The sequence below is a fragment of the Salvelinus alpinus genome, chromosome 9 (assembly GCF_045679555.1).
Source record: "Salvelinus alpinus chromosome 9, SLU_Salpinus.1, whole genome shotgun sequence".
Classification (NCBI taxonomy): domain Eukaryota; kingdom Metazoa; phylum Chordata; class Actinopteri; order Salmoniformes; family Salmonidae; genus Salvelinus; species Salvelinus alpinus.
Genome location: NC_092094.1, coordinates 18068532 through 18086094, shown reverse-complemented (window position 1 = coordinate 18086094; position 17563 = coordinate 18068532). Strand labels below are relative to the sequence as shown.

General features: G+C 43.1%; 2 protein-coding genes across 4 annotated transcripts in view; both read right to left on the bottom strand.

The window, feature by feature from the left end:
- parvaa (parvin, alpha a) overlaps positions 1 to 6683 on the bottom strand; it is a 64232-nt gene extending 57549 nt beyond the window's left edge. Inside the window, exons 1-4 of the mRNA XM_071416265.1 lie at positions 6383 to 6683; positions 1800 to 1889; positions 1531 to 1704; positions 1228 to 1368 (exon numbers count right to left, since the gene is read on the bottom strand). Coding sequence (XP_071272366.1) covers positions 1228 to 1368; positions 1531 to 1704; positions 1800 to 1889; positions 6383 to 6509 — 532 coding nt within the window. The 5' untranslated portion in view covers positions 6510 to 6683. The remainder of the gene's footprint in view (positions 1 to 1227; positions 1369 to 1530; positions 1705 to 1799; positions 1890 to 6382) is intronic.
- Positions 6684 to 7155: 472 nt separating this feature from the next.
- Positions 7156 to 17563, bottom strand: part of mical2b (microtubule associated monooxygenase, calponin and LIM domain containing 2b) — a 97744-nt gene continuing 87336 nt past the window's right edge. For all 3 annotated transcript variants that reach the window (XR_011676764.1, XM_071416263.1, XM_071416264.1), the window contains 3 exons: positions 8511 to 8616; positions 8342 to 8415; positions 7156 to 8093 (listed from right to left, as the gene is read on the bottom strand). Coding sequence is in view for 2 of the 3 variants with exons in the window: in XM_071416263.1 (XP_071272364.1) it covers positions 7909 to 8093; positions 8342 to 8415; positions 8511 to 8616 (365 nt within the window). In the remaining variant the exon portion in view is untranslated. The remainder of the gene's footprint in view (positions 8094 to 8341; positions 8416 to 8510; positions 8617 to 17563) is intronic.

Genomic DNA, 17563 nt, shown 5'->3' with positions numbered 1-17563 from the left:
AAAATATAGTGCACCTTTAAAAATGTAAAGGCGTGGATCAGAAAACCAGTCAGTCACAAAACCCACTGGCTCCAGGTCATCTATAAGTCTTTGCTAGGTAAAGCCCCGCCTGATCTCAGCTCACTGGTCACCATAGCAACACCCACCCGTGGCACGCGCTCCAGCAGGTATATTTCACTGGTCATCCCCAAAGCAAACTCCTCCTTTGGCCGCCTTTCCTTCCAGTTCTCTGCTGCCTATGACTGTAACGAATTGCAAAAATCACTGAAGCTGGAGACTTATATCTCCCTCACTAACTTTAAGCATTAGCTGTCAGAGCAGCTTACTGATCACTGTACCTGTACACAGCCCATATGTAAATAGCGACATTGGGCTGTGGATTATCTTGCTGAAACATGAGGTGATAGCGGGTGAATGGCACGACAATGGGCCTCAGGATCTCGTCACGGTATCTCAGTTCATTCAAATTGCCATTCATACAATGCAATTGTGTTTGATGTCCGTAGCTTATGTGGGGCACTCTGTTCACAACGTTGAACAACAAACCGGAGGTCCTGGGCTGGCGTGGTTACACGTGGTCTGCGGTTGTGAGGCCGGTTGGACATACTGCCAAATTCTAAAACAAATGTTGTTGGAGGCGGCTTATGGTAGAGTTATGAACATTCAATTCTCTGTCAACAACTCTGGTGGACATTTCTGCAGTTAGCATGCCAATTGCACACTCCCTCAAAACTTGAGACATTTGGCATTGTGCTGTGACAAAATGTGGCAAAACTTTAAGTGGCCATTTTTTCTCCCCAGCACAAGGTGCAACAGTGTAATCATGCTGTTTAATCAGCTTCTTGATATGCCACACCTGTCAGGTGGATGGTTTATCTTGGCAAAGGAGAAATGCTCACTAACAGGGATGTAAACAAATTTGTGCATACAATTTGAGAGAAATAAGCTTTTTGTGCTTTATGAACATTTCTGGGATCAACACTTTACATGCGGGGCGGCAGGTAGCCTAGTGGTTAGAGCATTGGGCCAGTAACCGAAAGGTTGCTGGATCGAATCCCCGAGCTGACAAGGTAAACATCTGTCATTCTGCCCCTGAACAAGGCAGTTATCCCACTGTTCCCTGATAGGCTGTCATTGTAAATAAGAATTTGTTCTTAACTGACTTGCCTTGTTAAATAAAAATAAATGTTGCATTTCTGTTCAGTGTAGTTCTCAGCCTTTACTTACAGTCCACGTTCCATTTGATGCTCCTGGCGGAGATCTTGATGGAGTCGTTGATCCTCTCCAGAACCGTCTGTAGCTTCTGCTTCTGGGTGATCTCTGACTGGGTCACCTCAGCCACGTTCAGCTTCTCCCCCTCCAGCTTCTCTGCGACACGCATAAATTTGGTCAGTGGTCTTCTTTAGCTAAATAAAGACATTCCTGTCAAAGAGAGAAAGGCCAGATGGAGAAGGTGATTGGTTGTAGAGTGGAAATAGTGTTCCTTTAAGTTTGATGGAGAACCAATAGGGGATTTGAATTGTTCCTCACCAAAGAGTTTCTGCAGAACCTGCCCGTCGTATAGATCTTCAGCCAGGTCCTTCACGATGATCCTCTCTCCTACCAACACATCATTGATCCAGTCGATCAGCACCTTCTGGAGTTCCTGTAGTTTGCTGTCGTTCTTGGAGTTGGGGTGGACCATGGTGCGGACCTCATTCTCCTCTGCAGAAACAGAAAGAACAGTTGGGTTTAGCCAGTTTTAAGACCTTTATCATTTATGACCAGGGCTCTCAGATTGAGTAATATGCTGTACTTACCTAACACAGTGTCTTCTGGGTCCAGTTCATATTGACTGGGGCTCAGGGGCAGGTTGATGGTGTTCATCCCTTCCTCCTGGAGCTCAGAAACTGTAGGGAGGGAGATGGGAGAGTTCAGAGAGAGACCATACTACATCATGTCACTCACAATGCATCCTCTCAACACTCCACCTTTCAGTGCAATAGCTATAAATTCACATAGCAATGAGGCGGCACAAACAGTAAGCCACTTACAACTTGTGATGATTCTACGAATTAGGCTTTATACAATTTAGATGACTACTACTACATGTTTCTTTTTGCACTATTTTTAATGTCAGTGAGAATTCTGTAAGTATGAGCAATCCACCAGAAATAAGCGTAAAGGTCAGGGGGAAAATGAGAGGATGTTGTTAAGGCGGGGGACACGTGGGTTCCCAACTACTGGGATAAGGATCAAAATTGGCACCATCCTCTCTGAAGTGCTTCCAAACAGCACATGATAGCACTGCAATAGTGTTCCCACACCACTAATACACTAGCTAACTACTCCCACAGCCATTTGGTCCAAATAATCTAGCATTAACACAGGAGTAGAATTGGGTTTGCTTGCTTTATCATGTCTAATATGGTATGTTATTGAGGAGTAGTGGTTCTTTCTGTAAGTGGTTTCCCTCACTGATTTCTCTGTCTTTCCTCAAGGAATATGGACTTTCCCCTCACCTACACATGGGAAAAACACTGCAGTTTCATCTACTACTTAGTGGCCCTCCTCCGTCCACATACAGTCCTTCTCCCAATGCTATATCTCACAACACAGAGATGTTCTAAAGGGGATGACTCTAACTGGTCTTAAATCTATATATAAAAAAAAATCCTTAGCTCACTGCACCACCTCAGCTTTCGGTGTCACCGTTCCTAAATATACTTATCCGATCTGACACTGTTCTCAGTTAATCAAGACAATGTAATTTCCCCATCTGTTAGTTAGTCTCGGATATCCCCGACCTTGGAGCCATGTACGCCTATAGGCATTCAAAGATTGCGGATGTAAGCCGTCTGGCTCGAGAGATCTGTTAGTAGTCTATTTGTCTCGCAGGTGTGATGTACGGATGTACCGATCCTGTGCAGGTGTTGTTACACGTGGTCTGCCACTGCGAGGACGATCAGCTGTCCGTCCTGTCTCCCTGTAGGCTGTCTTAGGCGTCTCACAGTACAGGCATTGCAATTTATTGCCCTGGCCACATCTGCAGTCCTCATGCCTCCTTGCAGCATGCCTAAGGCACATTCACGCAGATGAGCAGGGATACTGGACATCTTTCTTTTGGTGTTTTTCAGAGTCAGTAGAAAGGCCTCTTTAGTGTCCTAAGTTTTCATAACTGTGACGTTAATTGCCTACCGTCTGTAAGCTGTTACTGTCTTAACGACCGTTCCACAGGTGCATGTACATTAACTGTTTATGGTTCATTTAACAAGCATAGGGATTTTTTTTAACCCATTACAATGAAGATATGTTAAGTTATTTGGATTTTTATGACTTATCTTTGAAAGACATGGTCCTGAAAAAGGAACTTTTCTTTTTTTGCTGAGTTTACTTACTACTATTGAAGTACTTTGCATGTTAGCTTACCCTTTCCCTAAACGTTTAAACCTAACCTTAACCTTAATTATTCTATGATTTAATTTCTGATCAGTTTTTATGAGAGGCACTTTTGTTTGTTTCCCGACATCTCTATTGAATGGTGTTGCTCTAGTTGCAGTAAAACCATGTGCGGTTATAATTAGCAAGACAGCATCGAATGTTGGCTTCAACTTGGTTCTCCATATAAAGCGTTCCATTACAAAAGGGAACCCGATTTTAACTTAACTTGGCAATGTCTGTATGAACCCTGTATAGGCTACTTGCTCAGCCCGCAAATGAAAGATAAATTCAACTGCTATTGAAATTCTACACGCATCCTTAACTTTTGTCAGATCTTGACCCGGGCCAGAACATTTTTCCATTTGGCTCAGTAGCTTTCAGTTTGCACTGGCAAGTTTACGTAAATGTCAAGCCCCGCTGTGTGCTGTGCGCATAGGGCCTATATGTGTAACACTTTGTGTAGCCATTAGCGATGCTAATGATAGCCTAACTGTTTTTTTGGTAGATGGAAAGGCAATTAAAAGGTAACTACAAAGTAGCCTGTCATGATTTTTTGAACCAATCCTGTGGCCATTTGTTTTGAAATCTCCATCACAAGTGCGCTACACAAAGCCACTGGCCAAACACAAAACTGGAGTAAATCAGTCCTTCTCCCAACTTTGTTGTATCATTTTGGTATCAAGCATCGTTTTTTTTTTTTTTTTGCAGAAAACATGGCACTTTGAAATGTGCAATAAATACATTTTGCACTTCATTTTAATAGTATATTTTCTTTGCTGTTACAGTAAATCTATCCAAATCAATGTAAGAACACAAGAGCATGCTAATGTAAAAGATGGCTAGTCATTATTAGCCTGGTTCTGTACGGAATGCAGGCACATTATGGGACACAGGCAAGGTCATTATTAATAATAATACAAAAGAGGCCTACAAGCCACAATGTCTCACACTTTGTTTGATGGTCACAAGCCATCAAACAAAGCCAAGCTGCTTGAATTGTTGCGCCAGGTGTGGCATAAAGTCACCCAAAATCAAATGTGAAAGACTGGTGGAGAGCATGCCAAGACACATGAAAGCTGTGATTGAAAAACAGGGTTATTCTACCAAAAACATATTTTCTTTGCATTAGTCGAGGTCTGAAAACACCACATCTTTTTTGTTATTTTGACCAGTTGTCATTTTCTGCAAATAAATGCTCTAAATGACAAATAATGTATTTGGAATTTAGGAGAAATGTTGTCAGTAGTTTATAGAATAAAACAAAAATGTTAATTTTACCCAAACACATACCTATAAAAAAGTAAAACCAGAGAAACTGATAATTTTGCAGTGGTCTCTTATTTTTTTCTAGAGCTGTATATACACTATCGGTCAAACGTTTTAGAACACCTACTCATTCAAGGGTTTGTCTTTATTTGTACTATTTTCTACATTGTTGAATAATAGTGAAGACAACAAAACTATGAAATAACACATTTGGAATCATGTAGCAACCAAAAAAATTGTTAAACAAATCAAAATATATTTAATAATTGAGACTTCAAATAGCCACAATTTCCCTTGATGACAGCTTGGCATTCTCTCAACCAGCTTCATGAGGGAGTCACCTGGAACGCCATACCATCTGGTGTGCGCTTAGTGGAACTATCATTTGTTTTTCAACAGGACAATGACTCAACACACCTCTAGGCTGTGTAAGGGCTATTTGACCAAGGAGAGTGATGGAGTGGTGCATCTGATGACCTGGCCTTCACAATCACCCGACCTCAACCCAACTGAGATGGTTTGGGATGAGTGGGACCGCAGAGTGAAGGAAAAGCAGCCAACAAGTGCTCAGCATATGTGGGAACTCCTACAAGACTGTTGGAAAAGCATTCCTCATGAAGCTGGTTAATTGAAATGCATTCCAGGTGACTCCCTCATGAAGCTGGTTGATAGAATGCCAAGAGTGTGCAAAGCTGGCATCAAGGCAAAGGGTGGCTACTTTGAAGAAACTCAAATATAAAATACTTTGATTTGTAAAAAAAAAAAGAAAAAATGAAAAATGATTCCATGTGTGTTATTCATAATTTTGATGTCTTCACTATTATTCTACAATGTAGAAAGTAGTAAAAATACATTAAAACCCTTGAATGAGTAGGTGTGTCCAAACATTTGACTGGTACAGTATATAAAAAAAATTGTGCGACCAAATCATGTGCTGGTGCTACTAATGGAGAAAAAAGTTGGTGAAAAAACTTAAGTGTAGAACCCTTCCCTAACCCAGCAAACTTTTGCCGCAACAAATTGCAATTTGTAACATATCATACGAAATGGATGATGGACATCCACAAATTAATACATACCATACGTAACATATCATACTATTTTGAGCATACCGGATTTACGTTTACTATGTTACATCTACCCCTAAATCCAGGTTGCAGCAGTAGTGTTCCCTACATGCCAATCGTAGCCTGCATCTATCGTAAATAACCCTACTGTAGTAATTACTCTAGTAACTCTACTAGGCACTGCACTGTATGCACCCCCAGGCTGCCCTGCTGGTCAAGAAAGTATAAATAGAACACATTATTTGAGTGTAATGACTAGTTTACAGACAGGCCTATGTATTATGTATGTAACCTAGATAGGCCTCGAGGCTACTCCATTCTGATACCTTCAATGAATGTGCTGTGGGGAAAGCATGCAGGCGAATTCGTTATGGCTTTACCAGTACCGGTAATGAATTGACAGAATCAGACGGAGTAGACAATAGATGTGTGACTTCATTGCACAATGCATTTTTTGTAACAATTTGCGCCGCTCAGATTGAAAAATTGCTGTAGCTAGAGTTCAAATGGGCTACACTGTCGCTCCATAAAATACACGTTTTCTTCCTGTCCTTTTCTGTTGACACAACTGCTCGCAAGTTAAGTTTAGAAAAGTTTTTTTTACAGTATTGTTTTGATCTGAACTTTACCTTCTTTTGCTTTCTTTCTTCTTACTAAAGTTCCTCCAAGTTTTCCCAGGAACGAGTCATCTTTTTTTCTGGAAGAGGGAGATTTCGGAGTCGTCGGCGATTTGGGAGAGGACGGCGAAGAAGCCATGATCAAATTTAGCCAAAAGCTCAAAGGTACAATCAAAAAGTAAAGTTACTCGTTTAGTAGATCTCTGAATTAAATTGACATAAGTCACGTTCTGTTCGAATCAATGTTCACTATAACGAAAACGGAATTCCAAACATTCGTCCATCCCTCGAATCCTTTCCTTGTTCCCAGATGTAGTTCCCTCCCCTAACTTGGGCTCCCGAGTGGCGCAGCGGTCTAAGGTCTAAGGCACTGCATATCTCAGTGCTAGAGGGAGACACCCTGGTTCGAATCCAGGCCGTGATTGGGAGTCCCATCGGGCGGCGCACAATTGGCCCGACGTCGACCGGGTTTGGCCGGTGTGGGCCGTCATTGTAAATAAGAATTTGTTCTTTACGGACTTGCCTAGTTAAATAAATAAAAATCTAATGGCTGAATAGTTCGTAGCACATAGTTGGCGCCTGCATGCATTGACAAACACATTTTATGGTAGTATCACTATGGATAGACATTATAGACTTTATTCTAATGCCACCATAAGCCATGATCTCTCTCAATATTATGTCATATGCATAAATCATGACCAAATACACTTCAATTCTCTATTAAATATCTTTGAAATAAATCAAATTTTTACAGAATAAAAATAAACAGCAACAGATCAGTCTGTCAGTTTAGGATTTAATAACTCAATTTATTGTGCTATGGAGACACCCCTAAACTCATATCAAACTAAATAAATTGAACCAACAGATCCAATCATCATTTACATGAAAAAAAGTTGGGCAAGGAGGACTCAAAAAAGTGAATAAAATCCTGTTGGTTGTGGTCAGTACTGAGTAATAGGACAGACAACATGCAGGAATAATAGTAAAAAGTCCTGTGGAAAATGGTGTATTGGTTGATTAAATTACTTGGTATAGTGCAGATGAAGTTATACAACATACAGTCGTTTTTCCAGTGCTTCTCAACACAACACATGAACAGTAGAGACCTACAACAGAGACCTACACATACAAAATACATTTTGCTTTGAGAGGGAAAACATACTTGATAGGATGAATCTTTGGGTTTCTGTAGTGTTTAAGTGCTTTCCAGTGCAACTGACAAAGTAAAGAAAACTAAATAATATTTCATTTATTCCATTCCTACTGCAGCATATGAGGTGTTCTTGGTTAGGCATACAGTAATCTCAGAAGGCTGTCAAGAGAGACTAGGCATACAGACACTGGATGTACAACCCTCAGGTCTATAAGAGATGTGATCCTCAAGTAGGAATTGACAAGTAAAACCTATATACATATTCAAAAGGTCACCATGCCACTTGAGGCCAAATCCAGTAGTGTAGTACTTGTCGCCTCTACCCATAGAGCTGCATGGTACTGTTATCCTTTTCCCTGCCCTAGAGGGCTGCAACTCCTCAGGTCCAATGGAACTGGTAGCCCCTAGACAGCACCAGGCTCTCCAGGTCTCTGTCCTCAGCCCTCTCCTGCAGCCGCTGCTCCTCCAGCAGGCTGACCAGAGTGTCTCTCCTCTCCACCACCTTCATGATCTCAGTCAGCATCTGCTGCTCCTCCGCCAGCTCACTGGAGCTCTTCCTGGAGTCTGCAAAGGGCCATTGGAGAGGAGAGATTGTAAAATGGTAGAGGAGGAGAAGGAGGGATGGAGACAGACAGATGGACAAAGTAGGACATGGTCATTTAGAACACATTCTCAAAAGGTTCCACAGATAAAGGACAAGTTCCACAGATAAAGGACAAGTTCCACAGATAAAGGACAAGTTCCACAGATAATTGGCTGCGAATGCATTATAACTGGACCGCAAACGCATATTACAAGTGTGTGACCCGTACCGTCTACTGACATCCTGCGTCGTAGATCTGTCTGTAGTTGACTCTGTCTGTCCTCCAGCTCGAGTTCCTGAGCACTAACAGACAAAACAACCAATTTCAAAACACACTTCACTCCATAAGATGGTCTGTGTCTGAGAATGCAGTGTGCCTCTCATCTTCTCCTACTTACAATATGACTAGCTCTTCCTCATAGCGGGCCAGTTTGTTCTTCTCCAGGACCAGCTTGAACCACATTTGGAGGAGCTCGTGCTCATCAGAGAGACCATCACCTTCGTCTGATAGAGGGAGAGAGCAAGGTCAAAATCAGCTACCCCAGATAATATAGAAGTTTGATCATCCCGTTTCTTCATTCCTCATTACGTCCAAGGTCGACTAATAAGCTCCCTGTCACAAGGTTATTCAGTAGATATGGAATGACAACAGTATCACTTGTCTCCAGGGGTGTTTTGACTGTACTATGTGGGAGGTATGAGGACAGCAGCTCTGATCTTGATGAACTCACAGATGTTATTTCAAACTATGTAAACTTCTGTGTTGAGTCAGTTGTGCCTACTAAAACATGTAAAATCTTCTCTAACAATAAGCCTTGGGTATCAAAAAATCTAAAATCACTACTTAATAGGAAGAAGGCAGTTTATGCTGAGGGTGATAGACAGGCTTTAAGAGATGTACAACGTGAGATCAGTTTATGCTGAGGGTTATAGACAGGCTTTAAGAGATGTACAATGTGAGATCAGTTTATGCTGAGGGTGATACAGGCTTTAAGAGATGTACAACGTGAGATCAAAAGACAGATACTGGTGGACAAGGAGGCATACAAGCAAAGGGTGGAGAGGACCCTCTCCTCTGGTAACTCAAGGGTGGCCTGGCAAGTGATTAAATCCATGGCTAGTGCCCCCCACATAGGTAGAGGAAAAACCAGAGCTGACCTTGGGAGACATGAGGGCCAGAACATGGCTAATGAACTGAATGTTTTCTTCTCAAGATTTGAATCAGACAATTTTGTGTTCGGAGGTAAAACAAATGGAAGCATCATTACAAATGTCTGAGAGGGTTGTTGCTAAACATGCTGATGTTGTGAAGTTGTTCAGGGAATGTAATGCACACAAAAGCCCAGGCCCAGACAAAATAAGTGGACGTGTTAAAGCACTGTGCTGAACAATTGGCTGGTGTTTATAGACATTTTCCAATCCTCACTTGACCAGCAACAAGTGCCAGTATTGTGGAAAAACGCAATAATTATACCCATTCCGAAAGCATCTATTCCCTCTGTGCTGAATGACTACCGCCCTGTCGCCTTGACATCCTTAGTAATAAAACGCCTTGAGAAAATTGTGAAAAGTCATGTTCTCAGCGCCACCCAGAAGCTCCTCACCCATTGCAGTTTGCCTATCAGCCCAGCAGAGGAGTTGATTATGCCATTCTTACGCTCCTCATCATGGTCTATAGACATCTAGAGGGTGCCAAATCCCATGTTTTGTTTGTTGACTTTTCTTCTGCCTTCAACACAATCCAGCCTTACATTCTTGCAGACTCATTCGGGACTTCTCCTTAGATGGGGAACTGGTCTTGTGGTTGTTGGACTTCCTGAGCCAGAGGTCACAGCGGGTCCAAAGTAGGTCCCCACGTGTCAGACATGCACACCACCAACACAGGCTCTCCTCAAGGATGTGTTTTGTCCCCACTCCTGTACATCTTGTACACTAATAGTTGTACTAGTTCCCATCCTGACAGACACCTCGATCAGCCTGTTGCATGATGACAAGGAACATCATGGCCCGGTCCTAAATGACTTTGTAGAGTGTAGTGGCGATTCTCACTTGGTCCTCAATACCAACAAAACCAAAGAGATGTGCATAGACTTCAGAAAGAGTACAACACCTACCTCTGCAACATCTATCAGAGGTCAGAACATAGAGATTGTAAAGGAATACAAATATCTGGGTGTCCTCTTGGACAATAAGCTTCAGTGGAGTAAATGTACAGATCTGATGAACAAAAAGAGTCAACAGACTGTACTTTCTCAAAAAGCTGGAAACTTTTAATGTTGACTGTACTATACTTATTCTGTTTTACAAATCTTCATTGAGAGTATTTTAACTTTTTGTATTGTTTGTTGGTTTGGCAATGCCACTGTCAGCCAGAGAAATATGCTGACAAGGATTATCACCACAGCAAGCAAGGTACTTGGAGTCAAACAGACAGGCCTGGATGAGATCTTTAAGATCTTTAAGGCCCTCCGCAAGGCTCACAAAATAATTTTAGACCCAAGCCTGTACCCGGACTTCGAACTATTCCCCTCTGGGCGCAGGTATAGGGCACCCCTCGGCAGGAAAAAGAGAACTAGACAATAATTTGTGCCAGGTGTGATATCCCTCCTAAATAGCTCGGGCTAATGTTCCTATCGACCCAGTAAGGCCAGCAGGCTAGTGTCTTTTTATTTCTATGTTAACTGTTATGAAAGTTGCATTGTCAATTTGTTTTGTATTGTATTTAAACACCACTTCAAATGTGTACATGACACTACAACAAAATTTCCCCATGGGGACAATAAAGTCAGTAAAGTAAAAGTAGATGGCCATCGTAATGGTCCTGTAACCCCTGGCCTGTTGCAACATAAATACTGACTATAGACTTCATAAAACATTTTATAATAGAGCTTCAAAAAGTTAACTTTGGAAAATGTAATAACATGACAGTGTAACCTGCGGACAACAGGCTAAAGGTATTTATTTAGACTGAATAAGTACATTCTCCCTGCTAGTGAGTTATTTAAACTATGGTAAAAAAGAGGGCAGTCTAATTGCCTTCGTTAGTGGGCGACTCTGGATCTAGAGCTAGCTTTGTGTTTTATGTCACATATACTAACACTGAGCTTTACACTGACTACAGCTACATTATATGAAACAGACCCATTCGTAGTGTGTTTGATAGAAGGACAGCTCCTAATGCTTCTGATTCATTGCTATATCTAACCTTGATGCCCTCAATCTCACACAAATTATCAATGAACCTACCAGGTACAACCCCAAATCTGTAAACACAGGCACCCTCATAGATATCATCATGACTAAATTGCCCTCTAAATACACCTCTGCTGTCTTCAATCGGGATCTCAGCAATCACTGCCTTATCGCCTGCGTCCGTATTGGGTCTGCGGTCAAACGACCACCCCTCATCACTGTAAAACGCTCCATAAAACACTTCAGCGAGCAGGCCTTTCTAATCGACCTGGCCCGGGTATCCTGGAAGGATATTGAACTCATTCCATCAGTAGAGGATGACTGGTAATTCATTAAAATTGCTTTCCTCACCATCTTAAAAAAGCATGCCCCATTCAAAACATTTTGAACCAGGAACAGATATAGCCCTTGGTTCACTCCAGACCTGACTGCCCTTGACCAGCACAAAAACATCCTGTGGCGTACTGCATTAGCATCGAATAGCCCACGCGATATGCAACTTTTCAGGGAAGTTAGGAATCAATATACACAGGCAGTTAGGAAAGCTAAAGCTAGATTTTTCAAACAGAAATGTGCATCCTGTAGCACGAACTCCAAAAAGTTCTGGGGCACTGTAAAGTCCATGAAGAATAAGAGCACCTCCTCCCAGCTGCCCACTGCACTGAGGCTAGGAAACACTGTCACCACCGATAAATCCACGATAATTGAGAATTTCAATAAGCATTTTTCTATGACTGGCCATGCTTTCCACCTGGCTACCCCTACCCCGGTCAACAGCCCTGCACCCCCCACAGCAACTTGCCCAAACCTCCCCCATTTCTCCTTCAGCCAAATCCAGATAGCTGATGTTCTGAAAGAGCTGCAAAATCTGGACCCCTACAAATCAGCTGGGCTAGACAATCTGGACCCTCTCTAAAATTAACCGCCGCAATTGTTGCAACCCCTATTACTAGCCGCGGTCATCCGCCTCTTCAAAGGGGGAGACACTCGAGACCAAAACTGTTACAGACCTACGTCCATCCTGACCTGCCTTTCGAAAGTCTTTGAAAGCCAAGTTAACAAACAGATCACCGACCATTTCGAATCCCACCGTACCTTCTCCGCTATGCAATCTGGTTTCCGAGCTGGTCATGGGTGCACCTCAGCCACACTCAAGGTCCTAAACGATATCATAACCGCCATCTATAAAAGACAATACTGTGCAGCCATATTCATCCACCTTGCGAAGGCTTTCGACTCTGTCAATCACCGCATTCTTATCGGCAGACTCAACAGCCTTGGTTTCTCAAATGACTGCCTCGCCTGGTTCACCAACTACTTCTCAGACAGAGTTCAGTGGGTCAAATCGGAGGGCCTGTTGTCCAGACCTCTGGCAGTCTCTATGGGGGTGCCACAGGGTTCAATTCTCGGGCCGACTCTTCTCTGTATACATCAATGATGTCGCTCTTGCTGCTGGTGATTCTCTGATCCACCTCTACGCAGACGACACCATTCTGTATACTTCTGGCCCTTTGGACACTGTGTTAACTAACCTCAAGACGAGCTTCAATGCCATACAGCTCTCCTTCCGTGGCCTCCAACTGCTCTTAAATGCAAGCAAAACTAAATGTATGCTCTTTAACCGATCGCTGCCCGCCCGTTCAGCATCACTACTCTGGACCGTTCTGACTTAGAATATGTGGACAATTACAAATACCTAGGTGTCTGGTTAGACTGTACACTCCCCCTCTCAGACTCACATTAAGCATCTCCAATCCAAAATTAAATCTAGAATCGGCTTCCTATTTCGCAACAAAGCATCCTTCACTCATGCTGCCAAACATATCCTCGTAAAACTGACTATCCTACCGATCCTTGACTTCGGCGATGTCATTTATAAAATAGCCTCCAACACTCTACTCAGCAAATTGGATGCAGTCTATCACAGTGCCATCCGTTTTGTCACCAAAGACCCATATACTACGCACCACTGCGACCTTTATGCTCTCGATGGCTGGCCTTCGCTTCATATTCGTCGCCAAACCCACTGGCTCCAGGTCATCTATAAGTCTTTGCTAGGTAAAGCCCCGCCTTATCTCAGCTCACTGGTTACCATAGCAGCACCCACCCGTAGCACGTGCTCCAGCAGGTATATTTCACTGGTCACCCCCAAAGCCTATTCCTCTTTTGGCCGCCTTTCCTTCCAGTTCTCTGCTGCCAATGACTGGAACGAATTGCAAAAATCACTGAAGCTGGAGACTCATATCTCCCTCACTAACTTTAAGCATCAGCTGTCAGAGCAGCTCACAGATCACTGCACCTGTACATAGCCCATCTGTAAATTACCCATCCAACTACCTCATCCCCATGTTATTATTATGTTTTGCTCCTTTGCACCCCAGTATCTCTAATTTTACATTATCATCTGCACATCTATCACTCCAGTGTTTAATTGCTAAATTGTACTTACTTCGCCACTACGGCCTATTTATTGCCTTACCTCCCTAATCTTACCTCCTTTGCACACGCTGTATATACATTTTTTCCTACTGTGTTATTGACTGTACATATGTTTATTCCATGTGTAACTCTGTGTCACACTGCTTTGCTTTATCTTGGCCAGGTCGCAGTTGTAAATGATCATAATCTTGATGTGATTGGCCTGACTGAAACATGGCTTAAGCCTGATGAATTTACTGTGTTAAATGAGGCCTCACCTCCTGGTTACACTAGTGACCATATCCCCCGTGCCTCCCGTAAAGGCGGAGGTGTTGCTAACATTTACGATAGCAAATTTCAATTTACAAAAAAAAAAAATGACGTTTTCGTCTTTTGAGCTTCTAGTCATGAAATCTATGCAGCCTACTCAATCCCTTTTTATAGATACTGGGTTTTGTCCAACATGTCTCTGGACCTACTCACTGCCACAGTCATACTCTGGACCTAGTTTTGTCCCATGGAATAAATGTTGTAGATCTTAATGTTTTTTGTCATAATCCTGGACTATCGGACCACCATTTTATTACGTTTGCAATCGCAACAAATAATCTGCTCAGACCCCAACCAAGGAGCATCAAAAGTCGTGCTATAAATTCTCAAACACAAAGATTCCTTGATGCCCTTCCAGACTCCTTCTGCCTACCCAAGGACGTCAGAGGACAAAAATCAGTTAACCACCTAACTGAGGAACTCAATTTAACCTTGCGCAATACCCTAGATGCAGTTGCACCCCTAAAAACTAAAAACATTTGTCATAAGAAACTAGCTCCCTGGTATACAGAAAATACCCGAGCTCTGAAGCAAGCTTCCAGAAAATTGGAACGGAAATGGCGCCACACCAAACTGGAAGTCCTCCGACTAGCTTGGAAAGACAGTACCGTGCAGTATCGAAGAGCCCTCACTGCTGCTGGATCATCCTATTTTTCCAACTTAATTGAGGAAAATAAGAATAATCCAACATTTCTTTTTGATACTGTCGCAAAGCTAACTAAAAAGCAGCATTCCCCAAGTGAGGATGGCTTTCACTTAAGCAGTAATAAATTCATGAACTTCTTTGAGGAAAAGATCATGATCATTAGAAAGCAAATTACGGACTCCTCTTTAAATCTGTGTATTCCTCCAAAGCTCAGCTGTCCTGAGTCTGCATAACTCTGCCAGGACCTAGGATCAAGAGAGACACTTAAGTGTTTTAGTACTATATCTCATGACACAATGATGAAAATATTCATGGCCTCTAAACCTTCAAGCTGCATACCTGACCCTATTCCAACTAAACTACTTACAGAGCTGCTTCATGTGCTTGGCCCTCCTATGTTGAACATAATAAACAGCTCTCTATCCACCAGATGTGTACCAAACTCACTACAAGTGGCAGTAATAAAGCCTCTCTTGAAAAAGCCAAACCTTGACCCAGAAAATATTTAAAAAACTAAAATCGGCCTATATCGAATCTTCAGTTCCTCTCAAAAAAAATTGACTGCCTTCCTGAAGACAAACAATGTATACGAAATGCTTCAGTCTGGTTTTAGACCCCATCATAGCACTGCGACTGCACTTGTGAAGGTGGTAAATTACCTTTTAATGGCATCAGACCGAGGCTCTGCATCTGTCCTCGTGCTCCTAGACCTTAGTGCTGCCTTTGATACCATCGATCACCACATTCTTTTGGAGAGATTGGAAACCCAAATTGGTCTACACGGACAAGTTCTGGCCTGGTTTAGATCTTATCTGTCGGAAAGATATCAGTTTGTCTCTGTGAATGGTTTGTCCTCTGACAAATCAACTGTACATTTCGGTGTTCCTCAAGGTTCCGTTTTAGGACCACTATTGTTTTCACTATATATTTTACCTCTTGGGGATGTCATTCGAAAACATAATGTTAACTTTCACTGCTATGCGGATGACACACAGCTGTACATTTCAATGAAACATGGTGAAGCCCCAAAATTGCCCTCGCTAGAAGCCTGTGTTTCAGACATAAGGAAGTGGATGGCTGCAAACTTTCTACTTTTAAACTCGGACAAAACAGAGATGCTTGTTCTAGGTCCCAAGAAACAAAGAGATTTTCTGTTGAATCTGACAATTAATCTTGATGGTTGTAAAGTCGTCTCAAATAAAACTGAAGGACCTCGGCGTCACTCTGGACCCTGATCTCTCTTTTGACGATCATATCAAGACTGTTTCAAGGACAGCTTTTTTCCATCTACGTAACATTGTAAAAATCAGAAACTTTCTGTCCACAAATGATGCAGACAAATTAATCCATGCTTTTGTTACTTCTAGGTTAGACTACTGCAATGCTCTACTTTCCGGCTACCCGGATAAAGCACTAAATAAACTTCAGTTAGTGCTAAATACGGCTGCTAGAATCCTGACTAGAACCCAAAAATTTGATCATATTACTCCAGTGCTAGCCTCCCTACACTGGCTTCCTGTTAAGGCAAGGGCTGATTTCAAGGTTTTACTGTTAACCTACAAAGCGTTACATGGGCTTGCTCCTACCTATCTTTCCGAGTTGGTCCTGCCGTACATACCTACACGTACGCTACGGTCACAAGACGCAGGCCTCCTAATTGTCCCTAGAATTTCTAAGCAAACAGCTGGAGGCAGGGCTTTCTCCTATAGATCTCCATTTCTATGGAATGGTCTGCCTACCCATGTGAGAGACGCAGACTCGGTCTCAACCTTTAAGTCTTTACTGAAGACTCATCTCTTCAGTAGGTCCTATGATTGAGTGTAGTCTGGCCCAGGAGTGTGAAGGTGAACGGAAAGGCTCTGGAGCAACGAACCGCCCTTGCTTTCTCTGCCTGGCCGGTTCCCCTCTCTCCACTGGGATTCTCTGCCTCTAACCCTATTACAGGGGCTGAGTCACTGGCTTACTGGTGCTCTTTCATGCCGTCCCTAGGAGGGGTGCGTCACTTGAGTGGGTTGAGTCACTGACGTGATCTTCCTGTCTGGGTTGGCGCCCCCCCTTGGGTTGTGCCGTGGCGGAGATCTTTGTGGGCTATACTCGGCCTTGTCTCAGGATGGTAAGTTGGTGGTTGAAGATATCCCTCTAGTGGTGTGGGGGCTGTGCCTTGGCAAAGTGGGTGGGGTTATATCCTTCCTGTTTGGCCCTGTCCGGGGGTATCATCGGATGGGGCCACAGTGTTTCCTGACCCCTCCTGTCTCAGCCTCCAGTATTTATGCTGCATTAGTTTATGTGTCGGGGGGCTAGGGTCAGTTTGTTATATCTGGAGTACTTCTGTTTTATCCGGTGTCCTGTGTGAATTTAAGTATGCTCTCTCTAATTCTCTCTTTCTCTCGGAGGACCTGAACCCTAGGACGATGCCTCAGGACGACCTGACATGATGACTCCTTGCTGTCCCCAGTCCACCTGGCCGTGCTGCTGCTCCAGTTTCAACTGTTCTGCCCGCGGCTATGGAACCCTGACCTGTTCACCGGACGTGCTACCTGTCCCAGACCTGCTGTTTCAACTCTCTAGAGACCGCAGGAGCGGTAGAGATAGTCTTAATGATCGGATATGAAAAGCCAACTGACATTTTCTCCTGAGGTGCTGACTTGCTGCACCCTCGACAACTACTGTGATTATTATTATTTGACCATGCTGGTCATTTATGAACATTTGAACATCTTGGGCATGTTCTGTTATAATCTCCACCCGGCACAGCCAGAAGAGGACTGGCCACCCCTCATAGCCTGGTTTCTTCCTAGGTTTTGGCCTTTCTAGGGAGTTTTTCCTAGCCACCGTGCTTCTACACCTGCATTGCTTGCTGTTTGG